This window comes from Manis javanica, chromosome 15, assembly GCF_040802235.1.
Source record: "Manis javanica isolate MJ-LG chromosome 15, MJ_LKY, whole genome shotgun sequence".
Taxonomy (NCBI): Eukaryota; Metazoa; Chordata; class Mammalia; order Pholidota; family Manidae; genus Manis; species Manis javanica.
In genome coordinates this window covers 78610235-78636964 of record NC_133170.1, presented here as the reverse complement: position 1 = coordinate 78636964, position 26730 = coordinate 78610235, and the positions used below count along the sequence as shown (strand labels likewise).

Below are 26730 nucleotides of genomic sequence, written 5' to 3'. Positions count from 1 at the left end.
CTAGTCTTAGAATATTTGACACATGGTCTTTGACACATGGTCACAATATTTGCTGCATGAATGAATGAATGAATGAATATATATTTAAAATACTCCTCTGGGGCTCTCTGTCTGAGTTGGTCAGGGATGTATTCTGGTGATGCTGAAAGGGAGGTGTGCTCAGGCCAGACAGTGGGCCTCTCTGTTGTCCTGCCAAGGTCAGCCTTGGATAAAAGCCAGCCCCCAGGACCCCCAAGGGGGCAAGGCCCTTCTAGCCTCAGAACCTGAGGTGAGAACTGCACCCCCCACATCAAGAATCAGCATGGCTGCCCCTCGGGATGACAGGGCAAGCTGACTGCTCCATAGCTAGACTGTAATACCAGGGGGACAGATCCTATATTGCCCACCCACACATTTCTGTAGTATGGGACACATAGTAGGTACTCCATACACACATGGGTTCCTGAATGAGCCGGCTCATGTGCCCAGCTGAAATGTGCCCAGAAGATGCACCACAACCCTGCACTTCTCTCAGGTAATTACACCCTTGTCATACATGCAAATCCTTTAAAAGAATTTCCCCTAAAACCACCAAGACCAAGGCTACTGTCTGCACAACTTCCTTGGGCACTGTCCCAGGGACGAGATGCCAGTGTCTGGAGGAGAATGCATGCTTGTCCAGGAGCCTTAATGGATTAGCAAAGGGAAACCTGGGCCAAGGGAGAAGCCCTGTCCAAATCTCCTGGTTACTCATTAGCCAAACCACAAAGCTTCTCTCCAAAGGGGAATCGAAGGAGCAATAAACCCCTTCGGAAGAAAGACCAAGTTAAATACCTCGCGAAGCCTGCAGTTTAAAAAGCCGGCAAGTTGGGTTTCTGGAGCCTTCCCTCAGACACTTGGCCACAGAATGAGGGCCGCTAATGTTTACGGTACCCCTGTTTCCTACCCAAGAATCCTACCAGCCACCCAGAAGAGGAAGGACTGTGACCCCCTACCCCCCACCCAATTTCGCCCAGAAGTGAGGCCAGGGATCAAAGAAGTTAGGAGTTTTGCCCAAGGTCACAAAAAGAAGCTGCAAAGAAAAAGCTCTTTCTTGGCGCAACAGGTACAACCCTTTCGCTTCAAAGGCTAATGGCTGCTCCTGGCTAGGGTAAATTCAGTCCGGCCGGCAGGAAGCCCCGGCCACCTTGGCAGCGCGCGGAGATTACACACCCCACTATGGAAGGAAAGCAGGTTTCAGGACGCGGTGCTCCGGCTCTGTGGTTAGTGTGAGCCAGAGGATGTGGAAAGGTCGGGCTTGGGGTTCAGCGGGCCGCTCCCCTTCCCGGTGGCCCCGCCTCTAGCCCCAGGCGACGCCGCCAACTGGGTGGGGGCCCCTCGAGCTGGCCTGGGAGCGGGGACACTGACCCTTAATCCCATCACGGCGTCTCCGCTCTGAGCAGGTGCGCGGAAGGGAGGGGGGCCCGGCGGGGAGGGTGCGCCCCGAGGGCCCGGCGCGCCGCTCTCTCCACCACCCCCGCTGCCCACAGGATCCCTTCGTCCTGGGCTCCGCCTCGCTGTGCAGCCCCGCTCCTCAATGCCCACCTCCGGGGCGGGCCTCCACCCGCACGGACATACAGATCTTAGCAGCTCCAGGCTGGATACACAGGATCTCCGGCGATCCCCCAGCTCAGGCCACCAGATCTCCCCTTGGAGTCTGCTTCCAAAGCTCGGACCCGCGTGGGGGCAGAGGGGTCAACGGCTCCCAGTCTCCAATCACCGTCCACCGTCAGCCCCAGGTTGGGGATCGGGTGGGACCGGAGGCCACTAGAGCCCGACCCACTCCCGAGATCCACTCCCAAATGTTCCGCTGGGCGGCGAGGGATCTATTGGCCGCCCTGTGCCGGATCTTCCCGCGGGATCCACTCCCAAGTCTCGGAAGACAGATTCCTCCGGCTCCCAAGGCGGCATTCCCTTCTCCCCGCAGACCCAGAGCCCGGGGAGGTCCGCTGGGTCCCCACCTCTTCCCCAGTGAACTTTGCCAACTTTTCTCCCGTGGCCTCAGGCGAGCAAAAACTTGGCGGCCATCGCCCGCCACCGCCCCCCAGCCCCCTTTCTGGCCTGGGCCCGAAGGCAGACGGCCGGCCCTCACCCCCGCGCCCACCGCACAACCTACCGTGGAGCCGCCGCAGCCAGCCCGCGTCACCACCTGCCCGAAACCCGTGGCACCTGCCCGCGCCGCTCGCGGCCCCGCGCAGCCTAGCCTGCTGGGGGCGGGGCCCGGGCAGGGACGCGCCCCCCGTCGCCATGGGAACCGCGGCCGTGGCGCCTGCGCGGAGACGTCCGGGGCGGAGCGCGGCCAGGGGCACCCTCGCTCAGCGGCCGGCTGAGGTACCCGAGGAAGGTCTGGCGGGTCAGAGGTCGCCAGTTCGGCCGGGACACTTCTCCCGGAAGTGCTCCCGAACCGAGAGCGCCGACCCCCGCAGCGCCCGACTCAGAACAAGCTCATGGTCTCAGCCTGCGTTCCCGGAGCGACCCCTAGACTCCGGCCGGAATCCCCCGCCATGGACACCGACCTGTCACCGGATCTGCGCCCCCGAGAGCCAAGTGCAGCTCGGGGAACTCGGGAGGCGCCCGGTAAAGGCTCGCCCGTCGAGTTCCTGGAGCTGTAGGCGCCGGCTGGGGAGCTAGCGGAGTCTGAGCGAAGTGCTGCCGCCCCCTCGCGGCGTGCGGGGGTACTTTTTATCCTGGGGCGCACGGCCGGCGGGCGTGGCAGGAGTGTGCTCACCATGCTGGGGCGCCTATTGTGTGCAACGCAAGTGCTGGAGTGGAAGGTTAGGAGTATTAAACTTTTGGACAAATCTAGAGAGAATCGTGGAAAGTCGCCCCTACTCAAGAAAGTGCCTGCTTTGCTTTCCTTCACGCATTTCATTCCATAGATCTTTATTAAGCACCTATTGTGTGCAGGGGGCTGTGGCAACTGGCAAGATCCAAGCTCTTGTGGAGCTTACAGACATTAATAAAATAATTGCACAGGTAAACTGAATTTGTATTTGTAACACACGCTCCTAAGGAAACGTACTCAGCATGAATAACTGGCGGGCCTATAAAGTTAGAAAGAAATATCACTGATGAATGATACTAAATTGGATCCTGGGTCAGAAAAAATGTTACAGAGATATTGAGACAGTGGGTGAAATTTTAATATGGTTTATATAATAATAAACATAAATGTGGTTTATATAAATTTATATATTAGATAATATATCAGTGTTCAGTTTTTGGATTTGATAGTTGCATAGTGGTTGCACAAAAGAATGCCCTGTTCTTAGGAGACATGCTAAAATTTTAGGGGTGACAATTTATGTTTGCAACCTACTCTCAAATGGTGAGGTGGATGAGAAGAGAAATTGAGAGAGGGCAAATGTGCAAAATATTAACAATTGGTGAATCTGAGTAAACAGTTTACAGGTGTTCATTCAAAATAAGTCATTCCTGCAACTTTTCTGTAAGTTTGAGAACCTTCCAAATAAAAAGGTAACAAGGATAAGAAAATTGTTAACTACATGTTTAATGAAAAGATCAAAATAACATTGAGCTTTAAATAAAAGTATCACCTGAAAAAAAAAATCACATGATGTGGCTTCAGAATTGGTGTAGAGATCTCTTGCCACATCTTTGTATTGTCTGTCTTCTTCATTCCTGACTCCCAGCAGGGCTTGGCACATAGTAACTGTTGAGTAAATACTGGGCTCAATAAATACTGGATTACATGCATGAATGACAAACAGCTGATAGCATACCACCTGTCACCTCTCCTCCATAACATTACGGAAACTTGTTCTCTCCTGGGCAAATCTCGATTAACCATAATGTGCCAGTCTGGTTAACCAAATGTTGCATGTTTTCTCAGCTCCCCAGCTAACATAGTCCTCCACTTTGGCATCTCTCTATCCCAGAACTTGAGCAGTAGAGGAGAGAAGGCAGTCCTCCTCCTACCTCTATTGGTGGTAACCCCAAACCCAGATGTGTCCCCAGCCCTGACCAGCCCTCCCTCTTTGCCCCCCAAAATGCCCAGCCGAACCCTTTGTCAGCTTTTCTGCACCTGTCAAGCTTTGAGAGAATCCAGAAGTGCCAAACTGCAATTCCCACAGTCCTCCTGGCTGCAGAGGGGACAGGACTTCCTGGTTCAGCCTCTTCGGCTGATTCCCTGTGCAGTCCTCTGCCTCCCCTTCTCGGTGAGAGGCTGCCAGCCAGCACACACCCAGAGATTATACCCTGATCCAGGAGGCGTCAGGTCGTACACTGTTTCAGAGCCAACACCCCCAGCCCCGCTCCCTGTCCTGGCTTTTCTCCAACTGAGGATAGAGGGCAGTGTCACCCAAGGACTTTCCCAGAGTCCCCTCTCTGCCATCTGCCTCCTCCTGGAAGTCTGTCCTGATTTGGCTGCCTGTTCTGACTCTCTGGCAGCTCTGTCCAATAGACCGTTCTGCAATGATGGAGATGTTTTGTACCTGCACTGTCCAACATCAGCCACACGTGACTACTGAGCACTTGAAATGGGGCCAATGGGACTGAGAAACCGAATTTTAAATTTGATTGAATTTTGATTAAATCTAAAGAGTCACATGTGGTTAGGGCTACTATATTGAGTAGCTCTAGAACTCAAACTCCTTGCCAAAGACCATATTTATGTATTTTCATCAGTGCATATTTATCCATTGTGTTTCTCCTGTAATCTATGTGCTTCCTGAGGGTAAGAGCCAGTATATTCTTTGAAATGTTTTCCCCTCAACACTGTGCCTTTGCCCATGCCATGCCCTGTCTGGACCACTTCACCTTCTACCTGCACATCATCTGCAACAACTACATATGCTTCAGCCTTAACATCAGCTCCTCGGAGAAGCCCTCCCCGAGTACCATGCCGCGGTTTCTGAAGCCTCTCCCCGGGACTAGAGCGCTGACAGCACTGTGGCAGAGTTGCCCAGTTAGCGCTCTGTCTCACTTTCTAGACTATGAGCCCATGGGAGCAGAGACTAGCATAGTACCTGAAACAGAGCTGACAATAAATATTCATGGATTTTAGTGTTGAATAAATGTTTTCACATGATACAATCCAGTGCCTCATTCACAGTAACGATACTAATAAAAGCTGACACTGAGCCAAGAACTTTGCATCTCATTAAACACCACAATCCTGTAAAAGATACTCTAATATTATCTCCTTTAGAGATGATGGCTCTGAAGCTCAGAGAGGTTTAGCAAATTGCTCGAGGTCACACAGCTAGCATCCCAGTGTAGGTAGGTTCCCTAGAAAATAAAGCATGAGGCAAAACTTACATGCTAATGCACTTTACTGGGGATATAATCCTAGCCCAAAAAAAGCGGAGGATGAGAGACTGTGAGGCAGGGAAGGAGGAAAGACATGTCTTCCTTGGTTGGCATGGCTGCTCAAGAAAACACGGGAGCTCCATCCCTCAGGGTGTCTCCGGAGGAGCCCCATGAAACATTGCAGGGATGAAGGGCAAGAACTTCATCTGCTGGCAGGTCCCCTATCCTGTCTACCACTAGGCAGAGTTGGACCCAGATGCTCCTCCCTTCTGGGCTGTTAGTTGTGCCTCTGGGCAGCCATGAGGGCAGCCAGTTCCACACCCAGAGCTTCACCTGAGTCTGGAAGGGGAGGTGCCAGAGGCCCTCCACCCCTATCCCCATCCACCCTGGGGTCCCCTACCCACTACCCCTACTCCTCCTGCCCCTACTCCCACCGCACCCCCACTTGTCAAAGGTTTGGTCAGGACTGCTCGGATGACAGCTGGGGATGTTGAGAGACTGGACCACAACTCAGGCCACATCACTGCAGGCTGAGCTGGCCAAATGCCTGCAGCCACTGACCCAGGCCACCTGCAGGGAGAGCGAGAGGAGGCTGGATCCCGTCCAAGGCTGCCGGGTGGCCGGGAAGGACACAGCTGAGCACACTGGGGGAGGTGCATCAGTCAAGCCTAAGCAGCTCAACAACATCAGAACAGCCAAAACAGATTCGGGTCAGACTAACTCCAAAGCCCTTCAACAAATAGTGATTGAAGGAAAAAACATGAATAAATACTGAATGAATGGGGAAACCCGTGGCAGTCATCTAGTCTGGATGCCTTCATTTCACAGATGGAAAAATGGAGGCCCAGAAAGGCAGATGCTCTGAGTAGGTCCCACTGCATGGAGGTGGCAAAGCTGAGACTTAAGCCCTGGTCTCAGGCTTCACTCAACATTTTTTGCACTTGACTTACTGGACTCTCCTGCTTCCACTTGCACCAACTGGTCTGTGCTTGTTGGTCACGGCAGCATCCAGAGCATTACAGTGACACCTGTTCTCACCAGCCCAGCATCCATCCCTCATCCTCTGCTAACAGGGCCTCAGTGTTTCTCCTGGAAGCCACGCCATCCCCCACTTCCGGTCCGTGCAGTTCCAGTGGGGTGAACCTCATGACATCCCGACTCAAATCTCCAATCTCTAAACTCTTAACCCCCAATCCCAAGGCACAGGACCTAGGTCTGGTCAATCAGAACATCCCATTAGTCACAGTGAATAGCTCATGAGTGGGCATGTGACCCAAGTTTGTCCAGTGAGAGTTCATCACAACATTTGCTACAACTATGTGCAAAGAGGTGCCTTCTTTTCTCTGTGGTTGCTTAAGCCTCAAAAGATCAGTTGAAAGTACCAGAAGCCAACCCTGTGAGAGAGAATCTGCCTGAGACTGAAGCCAACCTGGCAGAAAACATAACTGAGAGAGGGAGAGAGAGAGGCCCTGAAGATACTGCTTGTTTTCCTGGATTCAGCTGTGCCTGAAGCTGTCATATAAAATTTTCCTTTGTGTAAACCAATAGATTTCCCATTTCTACTTGAATCAGTTTGAGTTGCACTTCCATCACTTACAGCAAAAGACAAGATAGGTGCCTATTCTGTGCCAAGCTAGGGATAAAGATTTTTCAGCTACAGTGCCCACTTCTGAAAATCTACAGCCTACAGCAGAGATCTTCAGGTCACAGAGAAATAGACAAGTCTGTTCTGTGGACTAGAATTATGAAGGCAGAAAGGTAGCACAGTGGCAAGAATGTCAACACGTGGTGTTTAATTGTAGATCAGTTAATCTCTAGTCATGCCTTGTACCCAGGAAACACTATACCCAGGCCCCATCCTGATTTGGGACTGGAATTTTCCCTTTGCCACCAGCCCACTTAGAGTCCAGAGTGAAAGACTGTTGATTTAAGGAACTGGGAAAGAACACACACACACACGCGCGCGCGCGCGCCTCAGACAAGGTTACCACGCACTTGGGCTGGTTTGCTGACCTGGATGTTCCCATCAAAGGGAAGGGCACTCTCACGAGGTCACAGACTCACGTGCAGAGCTGGAGCCTGAGCAGAAGAGGTCGCATTGGACATTCTTGGCCTGAAGTGCGGTAAGTCTAGAGGGAAGAGTGGTCTAAGGCAGGAGTGGGGAGAGAGTAAAGCATTGTCCAGAGGCCATAATGGGCATCAGTGGTCCACGAGCCCCTGACATTGCAAACACTGTCGTGTGTGTGCATGTGTGCATGCGTGTGTATACGTATGTGCATGAAGCCTGCATAGGAAATGCATCCATATTTCTAAATCATATTTTCAAAGGCATCCATCACCTCCAAAAGGTTAAGTCCCACAGGTACAGGGCATGGCCATCCTTTTGGACATGGGGGTCTTGCTTGTTCAGCCACCATAACAAAGTGCCCTACACTGGGTGGCTTACACACAACAGACATTTATTTCCCACAGCTCTGGAGGCTGGGAAGTCCAAGATCAAGATACCAGCAACTTTGGGGTCTGGTGAGAGCGCACTTCCTAGTTCATAGATGGCCATCTGCTTGCTGTGCCCTTACATGGAGAAGGGGCAAGGGGTTTCTCTGGGGTCTCTTTTATAAGGGCACCAATCCAGTTCATGAGAGCTCCTCTCTCATGACCTCATCACCTCCCCCAGGCCCCACCTCCTGATACCATCACGAAGGAGGTTAGGATTTTAACATATGAATTTGGGGGGTGCACAAACATTGAGTCTACTGCATTGGGAAAAATGGGGCTTGGAGCCACAACATGACATAGTCTGACCCACCTCCCACAGACAACTTGTAATAGAGCCTGGGAAGGAACCAGAAATCCAGTTGTCCTGGCGGTGCAGCTGGGAGTAGGAGACGAGGGGGTCAGGCCAAAGTCCCTCCGGCCGCCCTGCCCTCCTCACACCGCTTGGTGCCCCTCCTCTGTGCTGGTCTTTCTCTTGGCGTGGAGATGCGCCTGTCTGCATCTGTTGGCAAAAGACACATCTCTGGCCCCACTCAGGCTACATCACACTCAGACACCTCCCCTCCAGCGGCAGCGCAGCACCTCTGCGGCATCCATGCCAGGCATGGCGGCTCCCCGTGCCGAGGTCAAAAGCCCCAGGGGCATCCTTGCCTCAGTCCCTCATACTCCAAGTCCGATCCTTAAGCAACACAGATCCAGGGTCCACCCACTCCTTTGCCCTGCGCTCCCGCCTGCTCCCCACCCTGTCCATTGTTGTTCCTCAGCTGACCAACTGCAGTTGCCTTGAGTCCCTTGCTCTCCTTTCCCCCAGTTCTCCAGCCAGCAGCCAGAGCGATCCTTTTAAAACACAGGACCTGCTCAAGACCCCTGCAGACTCCCCATCTCACTCAGAAGTTAAAAGCCAAGGACCTTCTCTGCCTACGTGACACGCTGCTCACCCCCGTCCTCATTGTTTCCAGTCACCTGGACCTCTCTGCGTCCTCCATGTGCCACACACACATTCACCACGAGGCCCTTGCACCTGGTCCTCCCCCGCAGGTCCACAAGGCTGCTCCCCTTCCTCAACTCCTGCTCGCAGGCCGCCTTCTCAGGAGGTTCTCCACGGTTTCCTCCAGTCACTGGGCAGCTCCATCCCCTGCTTCATTATTCTCTGTGGCCCTTACTAAGATCTGGCATCTTACACGTTGACCTGCTTCTTTACTGTCTGTCTCCCACTAGATTGCAACCTCCATGAGGACAGTGTTGTCTGTATTCCTCACTGCTAAATCCCCAGCACCTAGAACAGCCCATGGAACACACATACACAATCCGTATTTGTTGGGTGGGTGGATGAATGGACTGTTTGTCTGTCTTGCCCACAGAACCTGAAGCTTCTTGAAGGGTAGGAACTATGTTCTGTTCGCTGCTGTACCATAAGGGTCCCATAGGGCTGGGCACATACAAGTTGGTTGAATGAATGAATGATCAACCCCTTCAGCTGATAAATGAGGATGAGAAGCAAAGATAAGGAAGGGATGTGGCTGCAGGGGTAAACCAAGGCACAAGCAGCCACCTCTTAACTCCTCAGTCCGAGTTCTCTGCCTGTCAGGCTGGCCAGCTCCCTTGGGGCTATCCATGCTCCCTGGCAGGAGCAGGGGAGAAGGCTGGCCAAGCCCTAACTCTGGGCAGCCCAGAAATCTGCTGGAGTATCTGACTTTTAAACCAACCCCTTAATGTCCCTTTGAGCTTAGGGCCCAAGATCAGGAGCCTGGTTCCCTGAGTTGAGTCCCCCTTCCACCATTCACTTCTTGAGATGCACTTTGCCATCTGTGAAATGGGAAGTCTGCTAACAGTGCTTACAATTGGGTAGCCGTGAGGCGTACATGAACGAAGGCCTGAAAGCGTTTTAAATGGGGCTTGGTGGGTGCTCCGGTATTGTCAGCTGCCCTTAACAGTTCGATGCTGAGCTGGAGGAGAATATATGCAGTCCCTTTCAAGCTCCCCTTAGGTGGATTCCAGCTAACTGGAGCCTGGCCGGATGTGGGTTCAGGTTATAATGCCTCAGTTAGGTTTCTGGGCACCTGGGCAGTCGGCATGACCTTCCCAACTGACACTCAGCACATTATCTGGAGAACAAAACTCCTTTCAAGGTCAGAGACACCCGGAGAGCCGCCAGGCAGCCAGAGAGCAGCAGAATCATGGGCCTCAGTCAGCTTCCGGGCTGCCCAGCTTCCTGGCTGGAATTACACCCTTCGGAATCCTTCCAAGCCCAAAGGAGAGGCGGTTTTGGTGTAGGGGAAAGAAATCCATCCTTCCTTACTCAAGGGGCCGCATCTCGCTTGCTGGCTAGCAGCCACGAGGTGTTTCTAATCCTGGGAATAAAAACTCTAGGTAATGTAACCCTGAGCTGCCTGGCCAGGCTTCTCCCCCTCTTCTCTGGCAACACACTCACGTTTTGTCCCCTTGAACCTTCACAACAACCACACCCCCATTCTCCAGAGAGGTGAGGTGACCACCCCAGGGCCACAGCACTGGCTGAGAAGGGGAGGTTGTGGTCTGTCTGGCTCCGCCACATAGCCCACTGAACCCGACTATGCTTGTCCCCTGGGATTACTAATCTGCTTTTACAGATGGAGAAACTGAGGCCCGGGGCAATGGGGCAACTTGCCCCAGGTCACACAGCTGGGAAGTGGTAGGGTAACTAGCCAGCCTCCAAGCCCAGGATTCCTGCCACATTTAAAGCGCTGGCCCGGCTTAGAGCCCCAAAATGAAACCCAAGACTGAAGAGCTCAGGTCCTGGCATGACAGCTGGGTGCCCTTGGCTGAGTTGACAGCTCAGGTGCCTCTGACCCTGGGTGCCCGTGGGCTGGCTCTGCCCTTCTAGGCCTCACTTCTGGTCATCAGTGACATGGGTGGCTATTAGCAAACCACCTGCCTGCCTCAGCCTCCTCATCCAACCACCTGTTACTGCTCAGGTAAGACTGGACTTCAACTTGCTTTTCATGCAGATACATTTTAATTTTAAGTAACCAGTATCACCACCACCACCACCACCATCCCCACCATCCCCATCACTATCACCACCACAGCCATTGTCGTAACTATTTATAGAGGACCGACTGTGTGCAGGGCACTCCATAAAGCACCTTCTATACACCTTCTATCCTCCCAACCACCCACAAGACAGATACCAGTAAACGCTTGTTTTACAGAGGAAGGAACTGAGGCTCAGAGAAAGTGATTTGCCGAAGGTCACACAGCAATACATAAAAGATTCAGAAACGGACGCTCTCTGCTCTCAAAGCCTGTACGCCTCCCCAGAGTGAAAGCATTAAATCGGGCTGTATACGGTTGGGACATTGGTTTGTACCTGGGACCACTGGGGTTGGTCTCAAGAGCAGGAGAGCTAAAATTATTTGGAATAAGGGATAAGGGAGATGATATCTCCAGGCCGGAGGATCTTTTTGCCCCCATGGGGGGAGCAGCTGCCCCTGAGCAGAGAGGGATGGGTACACAGCCCTGCCTCAGCAGAAAGCCAAGAGCTGGGGAGAGGAAAATAGTGGGAAGACTGATGGTTGGAGCTGAACGAAGCCGAGAAAAGAGATGGGAAAATAGCATGGTAAAGTGCATGGGTTTTAGACAGATCTCGTTCAAGTACTGGTGTTCCGTATATTTTAGTGGAAACCCTGGGGAGGCCCCTTTGCAGCCACCTAGAACAGGATCCGGCCCGCAGCGGGTGGATGATGTATTACTAGCATTTCCCTGGGGCTTTCAAGTACAGCTGCGCAGGCAGAAGACCTAGGCACGCATCCCTTTCTGCCTGTGCCCTTGGGAGGTGCCTGCCCCTCACTTAGCCTGACACACAGGCCAAGAGCGGGCTCTCTTCCAGTCAACAAAGACGCGCTCACTCTCTAGTCCTCCGGGCTTGCGGCTGAGGAGTTCCAAGGCATATGAATTGCGTGATGCATATTACAGTCGACCCTTGAACAACATGGGGGTTAGGTGCACCAATCCCCACGCTGTTGAAAATTCACGTGTTAACTTTTGACTCCCCCAAAATATAACTACTGATCACCTGCTGTTGACGGGAAGCTTTACCAATAACATAAACAGAAGATGAAGACATATTTTGTATATTATAGGTATTAAATACTGAATTCTTACAATAAAGTAGGCTAGAGAAAAGAAAATGTTTTCAAGTTGTTTGCAAATCTTCAAAACATTTTCCAATAAAATTATTGAAAAAAATCTGTGTATAAATGGACTGCTTCTAGGAAACTCAAATAGAGTCAGTGTACACACAGCAACATGAACCAGCCCTAAAAACATCATACTTAGTACTCGAAGTAGGAAACAGAATGCAACAGATCAAAGAAAGCCATTTCCATAAATGGAAAACATACCCAAATCGAACAATATTGATTTTGTGTAACTACCTCCAAACAAAAAGACACACATTAAGTGATTAAAACGGCCAGTGATTGAGAGGAGTTGGCTCATGGACAGGATGGTTGCTGGAAACAGCATCTGTGTATGATTTAGAAAAAGCTGCCCCTCTGGGTAGAAGCAGCCCTTTTGGACAGTGCAAGGCTTGATGGGCTGAGAGAATGAAAGAATCTACGAAGGAATGAATTAATGAAACGAGAGGGACCTAGCGTGGGTCAGTACCGATGATGTCACCTGAGGAGTGGGGGGTAGTCAAAGGTCAGTTTAAACACTCACATTTATTCTAAGATTTGGGGTTTCTACTTCTGGGACTCATTAGGCACATCCCACCGCGCCCCCCCCCCCCCCAGAGTTATTAACTAGATTTGAAAACCTCCCATTCCATCAGCGCAGGAAAGGAGGCTGGTGGCCTGGGGTCTGAACACAGGACCAGAGCCTTTGCTGGGGGGACCCCTTCACCAGCCCATTTCTTTCCTTCCAAGCAGCCTCCCCATTAACTTTGCCTGTTGACCCCTAGGTTACCAACATCCCTGATGGAGGGCAGCATGTGGGCAGCTCTGGAGCTTGCCCTTACCTGCATCTCGGCCCTCAGCCTCATCTCCCCTGTCTGGTTCCAGACCCCCACCTTCTCCTTTGGAGTCCTCACCTACTGCTCCTGGCCTCAAGGTAACAGCTGGAACCAGAGTTGTGGGACCTTCAGGTCCCTGGGTGATATTCCTGACTTTGCCTGGAAGGTAAGACCTGGGGCTCATCACTTTACTGGGCCTCAGGAGCACCATCAAACCCACCAGAACCAAAAATAGAAAAAGCCAAGTTCTGGTCCTCTGCCCTCAACCTCTCACTCTGTAGGTGTGGGGTGGGGTCTGCATTTTAGCCAACACCAGATAGATTCTAGAGGCAGCTGCCAGCCCATATAGAGCTTTTGCACAAACTAGGAAAAAGTGCCTCTTCTTCTGGACTATACTGCCATCTACTGGAAAATCATATAATCAATATGCAAATCTATGATGATCTAGAATTGTGCAGTGTACAACCTGCACACCCCTACCTGTCCACCCTCTAAGCATTACTAGATTTGAAAACCACAGCTAAGGTATGGAAAATCTCCTTCATGATGCACATTACCAAATTCAACAGTGCATACAATAGGTCAGGAATCCCAGTCCAGCACCTCTAAGGAAGATTACACAGCCTTTAAAACATCATTACCAAGGTGCCTCTCTTGGTGAACCCTGCCATATAGCAGGGAACTCTGTAAAGGTAGGGTATGGTGTTTGTAAATCTGCTTCTTACTTCTGGATTTACCACTTCATTGGCTGTGTGCCCTGAGGCAAATTACTCCACATCCTTTGACCTGTTTGTTTATATGTAAAACGGGGGTAATAATAGCGCTGACCTCAGTGAGATTTTGAGGACTCAGTTAAGCAGGGAGAGCATATACCTGCTCCCACCCCAGAAAACACTATCCCTCTTTCTTCCTGGCAGGTCTCAGCTGCAATTCTCCTTGGAGGATGGCTCCTGTTGGCCTTCAATGCAATCTTCCTCCTATCCTGGGCTTTGGCCCCCAAAGGGCTTTGCCCTAGGAGGAACAGAGGCCCCATGCCAGGGGTGCAGGTGGTAGCAGGTAAATACACTGTCACAGAGTACACATTCTAGATGTATTTTTAGAATGAATGGATGACATACCTGTGAGCAGAGTCTGGCCTCCTGTGTTGAGTCTCAGAGAGAACCCCTAAGATTGTAGACTATTCCTTGTCCTTCAGCAAGCCAGAAATGGGGAAGAGGGAATGGCAACCCTACCACCACCCTCTCATGCACCTTAGCTAACCCAGTCCTAACATTTGGCCCTGTTTCTCTCTCACCCATCCACTCTGCATCATCTTTGCTGGGGCCACGGTACACAGCTGAGCAGGCTGTGCACTGCACAAGAGGGCCCAGCTGAAGAGATGCTGAAATCTAGCCTATGCTCCACCTGCTAAGCTATGAAACTGCAGGGCTGTCATTGCCCAGAGGATTCCATTTCTCTAATTCACACAATCTCTGGATGGTCTCGCCCAGGCTTTGACTGCAACCCTCATTCAACTAATTCTCCACCATCTCTCACCTGGATTAGAGCCCTAACCACCTGAAGTGTCTCTCTGCTGCCACCTTTGTCCCCTAGAGTCCGTTTGCCACACACTGGCTGAACTGGTTTGTAGAAACTGAAATCAGATCATGCCTCTCAGACTGTTCTCTCCACCCTCCAGAGATTTCCCGTTACACTCAGGGTAAAAATCCAAACTCCTCGTCATGGCTGCTGAGCCTCTGCCTGACTAAACCCTCATTCCCTCCAGGACCTCACCTCCCACCCCTTCTGCCAGGCTTCACGTCTCCAGCCACACTGGCTGCCTTTCTGCTGCTAATACACACACTTGTCCCTTCTGCCTGGAATTCCCTTTTCTCAGATTTGCACGTGTCTTGCTTCCCCACCCCATTAAGGGCTCTGCTCAAGTATCACTGCCTCAGTGAGATCTTCCATGACCTCTAGGTAAGGAAGCTTCTTTCTCCTTACCTTGCTTTGTATTTTTATAGCAGTTATTTATCTGAAATATCTGTCTGATTGATCATTGTCCATCTCTCTCCACTTGAACATGAGCCCCTTGAAGACAAGGACATGTCTGCCTTGATATCACCATCATCTAGCAATTTGCACATAATATATGCTCACTAAAAATTTGTTGAACCAATGGCTGGATATACAGTCCTGCAGTATCTAGAGGGGGTGGGGCACATCAGGCAATGACAACTCAGCAGATATTGGACATGACAGGGTTGAGAATAGGATGCAAGAAAAAACTCTCAGAGGGTGGAGGGTGTTAAGGAAGCCTTCCTGGAGGAGGTTCCAGCTGAGTCTGGAAGTATGAGTGGGAGCTAGCCAAATGCAGAAGGGCCTTTCAGGTGATAAGAACATCATGGGCAAAGGCACGGAGTCAAACGAGCAAGGATATGCAGGGAACTGCAAGTAGACCAGCGCAGCTGAAGAGCAGCAGGGGAGGCTGGGGGTCATGGGACTATCCTGCACTGGGAGTGTCTTGTAGGTGAGAGGGCGTCCCGTTCGTTTTCTAGTCTCACGAGTGCCCAGCACAGCACTTCTATCAGTTTTGATGCATGAATGCAAGGATGGATGGGTGGGTTGGTGAATGGATGAATGAGTGGGCGGGTAAGTGGGTAGATGAACTGGTGGATGGATCGATGAATATGTTAATAGATGGACAGGTGGATGGATGGATGGGTGGGTGGATGGGTAAACAGGAGGGTGGATGACTGAGTTCTGGGTTGGAAGGCCAGCCCAGAGCCCCTTGACTCACACACTGGTTTTCCTCCCTGCTCTCTCACAGCCATGGCCACCGTGGTGGGCCTGATGGTTTTCCCAATAAGCCTGGCCTCCCCATTCGCCAAGGAAGCCTGCGGAGCCTCCTCCATGTACCACAGTGGGCAGTGCCAGCTGGGCTGGGGCTATGGGACTGCCATCCTCAGTGCAGTCTTAGCCAGTCTCCTGCCCATGACTCAGTTGCCCAGCAAGACCAAGGCCGAGGGGAGGACCATCCTCTTCTCCAGCAACACTGAGAAAACCATTGTCATCCCGGAAATGGGCAAATAAACATGGGGAGGAAAAAGAGCTGATGCTAGAGTTGCAGGCAATCACCATGTGCCCAGCTTAAAATCCCACCTCTTCTGTCTCCTTGCTGTATGACCTCAGGCAAGCCACTTCACCTCTCTGGACCTCAGTGGATTCTTCTGTAAAATGCATGGTGAAACAATGTCTGCCTCAGAGTTGCTATGAGAACTTGAGATGCTCTGTGTAAATGAAACACTTAGCACAATGTTGATTAATTGTACTCAGTAAATTTGAGGTACCATTATTATAATGACTGCCTCACAGTGGTGGGAATTGAACCTGCTCCTGAAAAGTGCCCAGGATAGTTCTGAGGTCACACTGTTACTCAGATAGGACATCTTTTAATGAACATGTGCATATTCTCTTTCTCTCCCCTCTATTTTTTTTAATTTTGGTATCAATAATATACAATCATATGAGCAACATTGTGGTTACCTGATTCCCCCCATTATCAAGTCCCCACCACATACCTCATTACAGTTACTGTCCATCAGCGTAGTAAGATGCTAGAGTCACTACTTGTCTTCTCTGTGCTATACTGCCTTCCCCGTGCCACCCCCCCACGTTATCTGTGATAATCGTAATGCCCCTTTTTTCCCTTCTCCCTCCCCACCCACCCTCCCCCACCCATCTCCTTTGATAACCGCTAGTCCCTTCAATATTTGCTTTGTTCTTACACTCCACAGATGAGTGAAGTCATGTGACACTTGTCTTTCTCTGCCTGGCTTATTTCACTGAGCATAATACCCTCTAGCTCCATCCATGTTGTTGCAAATGGTAGGATTTGTTTTCTTCTTATGGCTGAATAATACTCCATTGTGTATATGTACCACATCTTCTTTATCCATTCATCTACTGATGGACACTTAGGTCGCTTCCATTTCTTGGCTATTGTAAATAGTGCTGTGATAAACATAGGGGTGCATATGTCTTTTTGAAACTGGGCTCCTGCATTCTTAGGGTAAATTCCTAGGAGTGAATTCCTGGGTCAAATGGTATTTCTATTTTGAGCTTTTTGAGGAACCTCCATACTGCTTTCCACAATGGTTGAACTAGTTTACATTGCTGGAGGGTTCCCCTTTCTCCACATCCTCACTAGCACTTGTTGTTCACTCTCCCCTCTATTTTTATAACTCCTTTTTCCTAGGAGAATATGAAAACTATTCTTTCTCCAATCAAACAATTACTGAGTGCCCATTGTCTACAAGAGTATGTGCAGTGTTGGGGTGGGGACGGGCAAAGGCAGGGAGGACCAGGCCCGCCCCTCCATACAAGTCATCCCACTGGTATGGGAACGTCACCGTGATTTGGGTAACAGGAAGCGGCAGCCATGAATGGGAATCATGGATGTCAAGAGAGATAAGCTGATGGTCTCTGTGATGGGCTGAGAGATGAGCTGTCTCAGCAGGGGATACTGAGAGGTGACAAGTTAGACGTCTGTTCCCAGTCCGATGGCTGACCATCTGGGGACCCCTCTTGTTCACTGGATCTTGGGGGGTGAGGTAGAATGCTTGCAAAAATGGCTTCAATTATTTCCGTGCCTGTATCCATAGCCCCGTTCAATGTCACTTTTCAGAGCCATCCATCAAAAGGTAGAGTCTATTTCCTCACCCTTTGAATCTGAGCTCAGCCATGTGACTCTGACCTACAGAATGTAACAGAAATTACTTCATGCCAATTCCCAGCATAGGTCTCTACTTCTGCTTGCTTTCTTGGAAACCGTCATCATGGCCATGCAAACAAGTCTGAGCTAGGCTGCTGCAGGACGAGAGAGACACGTGGCCCAGTTTTCCCCACTGCCCTGTCAGCCAGCCAGTCAACTGTCAGGCAGTCGCCTCACTGGCCATCAGTCGACCACAGACACAGGAAGACGTAGAGGTGAGACCAGAAGTATCTCCCAGCTGAACCCAGCCATACTGTTGACCCACAGGACCACAGGCTAAATAAACAGCTACTAAGTTTAAACCACGGTGGTTTGTTACACAGCATCACTCCTGGTAACGGCTAACTGACACAAGGGGTGACGAGTGATTCGCCTGCCCTGGGCTTTCTGGGGGAAAGACCAGGAGGCTGTCATGAGAATCTGTCCCCATCTGGGTGTCTCTCCCCACTGGAGTGCGGTTGGGAGGACACACTCTGCAGAAGTAAACATTTCTTTCTTTCCAATTCAAAAAATTCACCCAAACACAAATACCAAAAATAACCCTTCAATTATTTTCGTGCCTGTATCCATAGCCCTGTTCAATGTCACTTTTCAGAGCCAACCATCAAAAGGTAGAGTTCACACACTTATATATATATTTTCTAAATAGACACAACTCTTCAGTAAACAATTACAAGATATGTTGGCAACACTGAGAAAAGAAGGGCACTCCACAGATAGAATGACTCCCTCACGTGCGGTTCCAGGACACAAGGACACACACAACGCACGGACACCCAGATAAGCAGAGTGAGCCGAATAAATATGAGTTATTCCAAATTACAACCACAGACGCCTCTCAGGAACACCACCAAGGGGGGCGGAGGAGAGATCTTGTGCTCTACTTTGTGACTAGTCTGTCAAAAAAATAAATAAGAATTAGAAGGTCTAGGACCTGGGTCTTGCTAAAACAACATCCTCTGTAATGAACAGCTGAGTGGCAAAATAAAGTATCTGAAGGGAATTGTGCACTTTTTTCTCTCATCTTGGCAAGCTGGGGGGCCAGGGCAAGGGGGTGCAACTTCCCACAGAAGCGCTTGGGAAGCAAGGACCGCCTGGGCTCCATCCGCCACACCTGGGAGGCCCCACCTGGAAGTTGGGGGTTCAGATGGAGGTGCGTGACCAGAGGAAGCACCTCCCCAAGCACGCAGGAAGGGATGTCTCCGTCCCAGTTCCGGGCAGGAGGACTAACACGCCCTCTGTGGGCGCATCAGTGTGCTTATGAGTGTCCTCCCCTCTCCAAAACCCGACCCGCCCTGCCCGGGAAGGGCATTCCTCCTGGATTCTCTGGTTCTCCCGATCCCGGTGCATTGTCAGAACAGCGAAGCTGGCAGCACTGCCCTACGCGGGGCACAGGTGGGCAGGGTGGACCGGCGACCCTCTGTGCGAGGACGTGGAGGGGAACTCTCCCAGCCCTAGCCGTGCCCCTGGCGCCCGCTGTCAGCGGATGTTTCTCAAGGAAAACACACGCCTCGCTCTGCTCTGGCCGGCCTCTGCCTTCCCTTTTCTCCTCTGTCCTGAGTGAGCAAGGGCGCTTAGGGAAGCCAGCCTCCCTGAAAGCAGCCCTCGCCAACACAGATCTTCCGGGCTTCTGGAGCCCCAGACCCACGTGCGGAAGGAGAAGAGGGGTCTTCCCGAGGAAAAGAGACAGGGATGTGGACTCTGCCTCACCCAGGGGCTCGGGCAGGACCCAGGGAAGCCTTGGGACACTTCTCGGGTCCCATCACCCTTGCAGGAAGATGCCTTTCTCGAAAAGAAGGAAATAAGTCTCTCCTGGGGTCAGGCAGACGGGAAAAAAATGAGAGAGTACAACAAATGGGATCGTGGACCCCAAGTAGATCCAGGGAGCCCCGTGTGCCTTTTCTAAATAGGAGGAAGCCTCAGACACAGGCAGCTGAGGTATAAAGTAAGTGGGGAGGGAGATCCACGTGCAGCCCCTCCTCTAAGCCAGTGGCTCTCAAATGGGGACATTTGGCAATGTCCAGAGACATTCTGGGATGTCACAATTGGCATGGGGAGAGGGTGCTCCTGGTACCTGGGGGTGGGGGAGGCCAGAGATGCTGCTCGGCACCCTACAACACCCAGAGGAGCCCCCATCAAAAAGGAACTGCTCAGCCCAAACGGCAATAGTGCTGAAGGCAGAAACTTCTCCATGCCAATCTTCTATTATGTTCTAGAATACCTCCAAAGGCCCCTTTCAGATTATAGAGGTAGCCCCACAGGGCTCTCCTACACCGATTTCCAAAAAATCCCCTCACCCAGTCTCATCTGACAAGACCATCTGGAGGGGTGGGGGAGGAGAGAGACCATCTGGGGGCCACGAACAAAGCTGTTCCCTCCGTCACAACCAACCCCAAATCCCTCAAGGGAGAAATCCAGGCTTGAGCAATCTTTGGTCAACGGGAGAACGTAAGGCTGAACTGAAGGGGCAACCCCTCGATCCCACCTGCCCCGCGGCCAAAGTCGGGATGGTTTCTCTTTGCACAGAAGCCCCCGCTCACGAACAGACCCCAGGCCCTGGCTCCCGAGGCGGCCGGGAGGAAAGGTGGGTAGGACAGGTGGGTGGCGGACGCTGCCTGGGCTTGGTGGTCCTCATTGGTTCTCGATCAGAGTCTGCACCTTGTATACGAGGTCCCGGGCCAGCTTCAGGACCTGCTTGGTGTTGTGTCGCTCGGCCATTTCTGAAAGAGCAGAAGGCAAGATCTCATGAGCCTCCTTCTAAATGCGTCCTGGGCACATACACCCGGCTCCTGGCAGGGCCTGGGGCATCCCCATCATCACCACCTGGCATCTCCCAGAGAGGCTCTGGGAGCAGGCACCCTGGGGCAGACCTGTATCTCTGGACCCCAGCCTCCTCATCTGCACAGTGGGGATTGTAACAGTGCCCACTTCACAAGGTGATGCTGGTTCGCGATGTGCCTACAACACGCCTGGTCTTCCCATCTCCTAAAAGCACAAGGACTGGGAACTTTTTAAGAAAGCAATGCTGGGCACACAGTAGATGCCTAAACATATGAAAGGAAGGGAAAAATGGAAGGAGAGGAGGCGGGTGGAGGAGAAAGCAAGAAAAACTTAATCAACAGCTGCACAAAATGATCATGTGTTAAAACAGGATTAATCCTAGACGTAGACGTTTATCATGAAGAAATCATTTAGTAGGAGAGAAAAGGACGAAGACCAGGGTCCCCAAACTGGGTCCCTGTGAACTGATGGCTACTTTGAGGGAAACACAGCAACCCTCCACATCCGCTGAACGCCACACAAGCTGGTAGAACGAGTTGACGAATTGTACTACATTCCTATCCACGACTTTGTATCTTTGCAAAGCTAGGTTTTCCACCAGGGTTGCTCAGATAAAAAGCAAGTACTTTGTAACAATTGCTGTGGGAAAGGTGGTAGGATCCGCCCTGACTCCAGGGTCTGACAAGCTGTGCAAAGCCCAGCAGGTACACATGTCCTGTTAGTAACTGTACTTATTTAACAACAAAATAAAGTGTTGTTTTCCTTAGACTCATAAGCACAGAGAACAGACTGGTGGTTGCCACAGGCAAGCGGGTGGAGAGGTGGGCAAAAGAGTTGAAGGGGAAAAAAATGAGTGAGAATGTTTGATATCTTGATCTGGATGATGGTTATGAGTGTACACTCATGTCAGAATTCATCAAGTTGTATGCTAAGATTTGTGCATTTTATTGTATGTATCTCAAAAAAATTCATTTAGAAAAGTATTGTTTCGTTGAGTTAGGTGTATCATTTTCTCAAATGGCCGCTAAGCTGTTAGGATATAAATAGTTACTAAATGGTCTGTCTGGAACTAACTACTGGCTGGGTGGAACTTTTGGTTGTGTTTGTTGAGAAAATTTTATAGATACGAGGGGTACCATGAACTGGGAAAGTTTGAGAAGCCCTACACTCAGTAATTGCTTTGGTATGTCGGTCACAGCCTCAAACTGCAACAACCCAGGTCCCCAACAATAGGGATGGTTCAGTGTGTCATGGACAATCACTTGGGGTATATTTAAAACAATGATTACATGGAAGACAGTTATTCAAATATTAAGTGGAAAAATATTAGATAGAACTGGATTCTGTGATCGTAACAAATAGACTGTATTTGTATGTGGAAAAGACTGGATGAAAACAAAACTTTTTAAACTGAACCTACTAAATACAATGTGGTTTCCTGTATGGAATGCTTGAACAGAAAAAGGACATTAGTTAAAAACTGTGTGAAAACAAATTATGTCTGTAGCTTTACATTAATAGTAATGCACCAATGTTAATTTCTTAGTTGTGACAAGTGTGCAAGGATCAGGAACCCTCTGTACTAACTTTGCAACTTTTCTGTAAATATACATTTATTCTAAAATAAAAAGCTTATTTAAAAGAGAATAATAATGTTCCTGCAGTGAGGTGACAGGTGACTTTTTCTGCTTTTGCCTTTTCAAAAACCTTCTTTAGTTAAAAAAGAAAAGTGAGTAGAGACAATAGTAGTAACAGCCTCCAGCTATGGGGCCCCTCATGCGAACTAGGTACCATGTGATGGGCTTTATCCATGTTGCCTCATTTAATCCTCTTGACATCTAGGTGAGGGAGAGATTAGAACCATTTTATCCCCAAGGAATCTAAAGCCCAGAGACATGCAGTCACTTGCCCAAGGGCACACAGCTCCTGAGCAGCAAGGCTGGGGCCAGAATCCATACCTGTCTAATCTCAAAGCCTGTGCCTGTTTCCAGTTCCCTACCTCCCTGTACCCGCTTTTCTTATCAGCCCTCAGGAGCAGGGGCACTCTCACCCCACTTCTCAGAGGAGGAAGCAAATGCTTAGAGGAAAGGAAGTGACCCGTCCACGGGCACAGCTGCTTAGTGGCAGAGCCAGGGTTTGCCCCAAGTCTGATTTCAACACCCAGATCTCAAGGACCTGTGTTCAGCCAGATGCCTGAGAACAGTGCCTTCTCAGCATTACAGATGGCAAGTCATCCACCTGGAAAGGGACACAAGAGGCGGGCAGAACGCCCTCCATCCCCTTCACTGTGCATCAATCTCAGCGAGTCCCCTCCTCTGATACCGCAGGAAGCCCGCACCCCGAGATGACACCCTGGTCATGAGGGTACCGTTAAAGAATTTGATGATGTCTGTGAAATCCATGTTGTTCTCCAGGATGATGTCACGGTAGACCTCCACCAGAGCCAGAGCGAAGAACAGGACGTAGTGGGCGGACGAGACGTGTTTGGCTGCCCAGATGGTCTCCCAGACGGAGAAGACATCGTCATAGACGAGTTCTGCCAAGACACCAACATGCACACGCACGGGGAGGTAGTCAGCCACAGAGCTCGGGTGCAGCCCGGCCCCCCTGGGAAAATCCCAGGCCAGCTGTGCCTTGCACTTCTGTCGTGGGGCAGCAGACAGCAAGGAGGCGGGAGACCAGGACTCTGCCATCTGGCCATCGGAAGCCTCCGTTTTCCCCATCTGTAGAACAGGCTACGCAACGAGGTGGGTTGTAAGTTTCCGGCTGGGACATTCTGGAAGTGGAGGAACTAAGCATGTGCAGTTCACACTGACCCATCCTGCCCTGCCCCTTGACCACTGTCCCCTTCTCTCTCTCCCTACACCCTTCCTTCTTCCCTAGCTTCCACAGGGCTATGTCTGCTCCCCCTGCACACAGGCAGAGCTGACGGCTGCCTCTGGGTTTAAAAAAGAGATAGAAGAGAGCAGCGATGAAGAGCAAGGCCTCCTCTGTCCAACGAACTCGGCCTGACCCCAGCTCCGTCACATGCCAGCAAGGGGGACTCAGGCTAGTTAGTTCCCTCCGCAAGCCTCTCTCTTGCCTTACCTTTAAATGGGGTGATGCCAGTAACGGTAAAGGACTGGAGAGAGAGCACACAGAAAGGGCTCAGCACAGTGCCTGCGACTTAGTAAGCACCTCCATACAGGTTAGATGTTAAAATTAGCACCATCCTAAATTTGCACAACAGCATGTCCTATGTTATACGTCATTTCTAAGCCACTTGTGGAACATGTCCCATGGGCTTCAGAGTTCTCAGTATCTGATGATCAGCCCAACAGAACGGGAGAACTGGGCTCAAGGGGCAGACAGAGGCGGGCTCAGATCCTGGCCCCACTGAGCCTAGCTCTGGATTTAATTATTCTCAGCCTGAGTTTCCTCAGCTGTAAAATGGGGATTGTAACGTCTCCTGCATAGTGTGGCCGCACGAGAAAGTAGGGGAGCCAGTGATCACACCTCAGTGAATGAGTGGCACTCTCTGCCTCTGGCTTTGCCCCGCACTCGCCACTCCCTGCACAGTAGCTTTTCCCCTGAGGTGAACAAGGCCCCAGGCTGAAGTCCGCACCTCGCTTGAAATCCAGCAGGAACCAGCGGTAGCAGAAGTAGAAGTGAGTGTAGTCCCCGTTCTGATGCATCAGCTCAAAGAGCTCCGAGTCCAGGATCTGTCAGTGGGGGGAAAGGCCATCATCAGCCTCCTGGGAAGACGCTGGACCACAGGGGACAGCTGACTAAATGACGGTACATCCTGAACTGGGCACAATACAGTCCCTGACAACCAGGTGGAGTTAAAAAATAGACCAAGGATTTGAAGTGGAAATGAGCTACGTCACCCTAACCCCAATGTTTCTCCAAAGAAAATATGCACATGGCCAATAAGCACATGAGAGATACTCAGCCTCATTTACTCATTAGGAGAATGCAAATCAAAACCATAAAGAGGTACAGCTTACATCCACAAGGACGGCTATAAGGACAATGACAGACAACAAGGTGCCAGGGAGGATGCAGAGAAATCGGAACCCTCCCGTGTTCTGGTGGGAAGGTGAAATGTGCAGCTGCAACCCCACTCCTAGGGCGAGCCCCAACAGCAGTGAGGAGACAGGGCCCCATAAAAGCCTGAGCATCACGTGCACAGCAGCACGAGTCACAGTAGCCAAAAAGTGGAAACAGCCCAAATGTCCGTCAATGGACAAAAGGATCATCAATGACAGGTGGTCTGTCCACGCAATGGAGTATCACTGGCAATAAAAAGGAAGGACACAGTGACGCACGCTCCAACATGGCTGAGAGCATGATGCTGAGTGAGACAAGCCAGTCACAGAAGGCCACATATTGACAGGAAATGTCCAGAAGAGGGAAATCTACAGTCAGAAAGTGGACCAGTGGTTACCAGGAGCTGGGGAGAAGTGATGTTACAGGGCATGGGGCTTTTTTGGGGGTGATGAAAACGTTCTGAAATTAGTGATGATAGTTTTACAACTGTGAATATTCTAAAAACCACTTTATTGTACACTTTTTAAAAGGTGAATTTTATGGCATATGAACTATATCTCAATGAAACTGTGTGTGTATGTATGAAATATACCCGAACATTACTCTGAGGAAAAGGTCCAATACAAACAAACAACCTTTTTAAGAGTGACAACCGTGTCTGTCATTGTTGCGGCCACAGCACTGGACCCAGGGAATGCTCAGCGACCCTGAAGCTGCCAGAGCTGATTTGAGTTGCTGAGTTGGTTGATCTGCATGAAGTAGGATTGAGTTACTGAGTCGAGCTGAACAAAGCTTGGCTATTCAGCTCATCTGAGCTCCGCCGGGCCGAGCTGGAGTAAGTCATGTCACAGAACAGGACTGGGTCATACCTGGATTAGCGACCTCATGTTGGCAAAGTGCGTGTCCATGGCTCCCCCATGGGGAAAGTTCTGGTTCATCCTCTTCATGAGCTCCGTGAAGCAGCTGAAAGCGAGGGCCTCTGGGGAAAGAGCACGGGAGACTGTGAACTCTGTCACAGAACCTGAGCTCCCAGAGTGACCTACTAACTGATGTACTAATGCAACGGCCACCTTACATTAGTGTGGCACACCTGTCACCACTGGTGACCCACTGGGCATACATTATTAACTAAAGTCTACAGTGTTCTTGTTTTAACCTAACGTCCCTTTTTCTGTTCCAGGAACCCATCCAGGATGACATGTTACATATAACTGCCATGTCTCCGCAGGCTCCTCTCGGCCATCAGAGTTCCTCACGCTCTCCTTGTTGTTGATGACCTTGTCAGATATGAAGAGTACTTGTCAGGTATTCTAAGGGATGCCTGTTGGAATTTGTCTGACGCTTTTCTTATGATCGGATTGGGATTACGGGTCTTAGGACCACGGAGGTAATGTGCTATTTTAAGCCTATCACACCGAGGGCATAGTCTGACCCTGTGATTTACGGCTGCTGCTACTGATTTGGCCACCTGGCTGAGGCAGTGCTCGTCAGGTTTCTGCCCTGGGTACTTTCTCTCACCCCACCCCCTTCCATTCCGAGGTTTGGGAAGGAAGACCATATCTAAAGAGTAAGGAGTTCCATTTTTCAAGAGTCCTACTGAGATTCACACACCATATAATTCACCCTTTTAAAATGTACAGTTCAACAGTTTTCGTACATTCACGGAGCTGTGCAAACATCACCTCCATCTAGTTTAAGAACATGTTCATCACTCCCGAAAGACATCCCGTATACATCAGCAGTCGCCACCCATTTCTCCTGCCCCCAGTCCCTGTCAACCACTGGTCTACTCTTTCCCCATAGATTTTCCTCCTCTGGATGTTTCATGGAGATGGAATCACGCAGTCGGTGGCCTCTGTGCCTGGCTTCTTTCACTTAGCATCAGGTCTTCATTTCACAGGTCATTCACATGCGGCACGGGTCAGATCATTCCTTTTTTGCCAAGTCACATTCCACTGCACAGCCGCGCCACATTTTGATCATGCATTCATCTGTGGGGGGACATCTGGGTTGTTTCCACTTCTAGGCTATTATGAATAACGCTGCTGTGCACGCTCATGTACGAGTGTTTGTATTTCTCTTGGGGATACACTTATGGATGGAATTGCTGGGTCATGGTAACTGTTTAATATTATGAGGAATTTCCAAACTGGCTCCCAAAACGTCTGCACCATTTTCGCCGTGTGTGAGCGCTCCGATTCCTCCATATCCTCACTGACACTTGTTATTTCCCCTGGTTTCGATTTCTAGCCAACTTAGTGGGTGTGAAATGGTATCTTATTGTGGTTTTGATTTGCATTTCCTTAATGACTAAAGATGTTGAGCATCTTCTAATATGCTTATTGGCCAGATACAGATTTTCCATTCTATTGAGAAATGCCTGTCCAAA

General features: G+C 50.6%; 3 protein-coding genes across 8 annotated transcripts in view; 1 reads left to right on the top strand and 2 right to left on the bottom strand.

Annotated features, from left to right (window-relative positions):
• KIAA1671 (KIAA1671 ortholog) overlaps positions 1–2233 on the bottom strand; it is a 187487-nt gene extending 185254 nt beyond the window's left edge. For 3 of the 4 annotated variants that reach the window (XM_073223151.1, XM_073223153.1, XM_073223152.1), the window contains exon 1: positions 2135–2232. The gene's annotated coding sequence lies outside the window, so the exon portion shown is untranslated. Of the gene's footprint in view, positions 1–2134 lie in introns of all 4 variants that reach the window. The other variant, XM_073223154.1, reaches the window with a different exon arrangement.
• A 1013-nt stretch (positions 2234–3246) lies between these two features.
• Positions 3247–16456, top strand: LHFPL7 (LHFPL tetraspan subfamily member 7). The gene is made up of 3 exons (XM_017646978.3): positions 3247–12941; positions 13693–13831; positions 15585–16456. Exons 1-3 carry the CDS (start codon positions 12741–12743, stop codon positions 15845–15847), a joined length of 603 nt encoding a protein of 200 aa, XP_017502467.2. The 5' UTR covers positions 3247–12740; the 3' UTR covers positions 15848–16456.
• A 45-nt stretch (positions 16457–16501) lies between these two features.
• The window catches only part of SGSM1 (small G protein signaling modulator 1), an 83681-nt gene continuing 73452 nt past the window's right edge, over positions 16502–26730 (bottom strand). For 2 of the 3 annotated variants that reach the window (XM_073223861.1, XM_073223859.1), the window contains 4 exons: positions 25211–25320; positions 23914–24010; positions 22678–22845; positions 16503–20248 (listed from right to left, as the gene is read on the bottom strand). In XM_073223861.1, coding sequence (XP_073079962.1) covers positions 20160–20248; positions 22678–22845; positions 23914–24010; positions 25211–25320 — 464 coding nt within the window. In that variant the 3' untranslated portion in view covers positions 16503–20159. Of the gene's footprint in view, positions 20249–22677; positions 22846–23913; positions 24011–25210; positions 25321–26730 lie in introns of all 3 variants that reach the window. The other variant, XM_073223860.1, reaches the window with a different exon arrangement.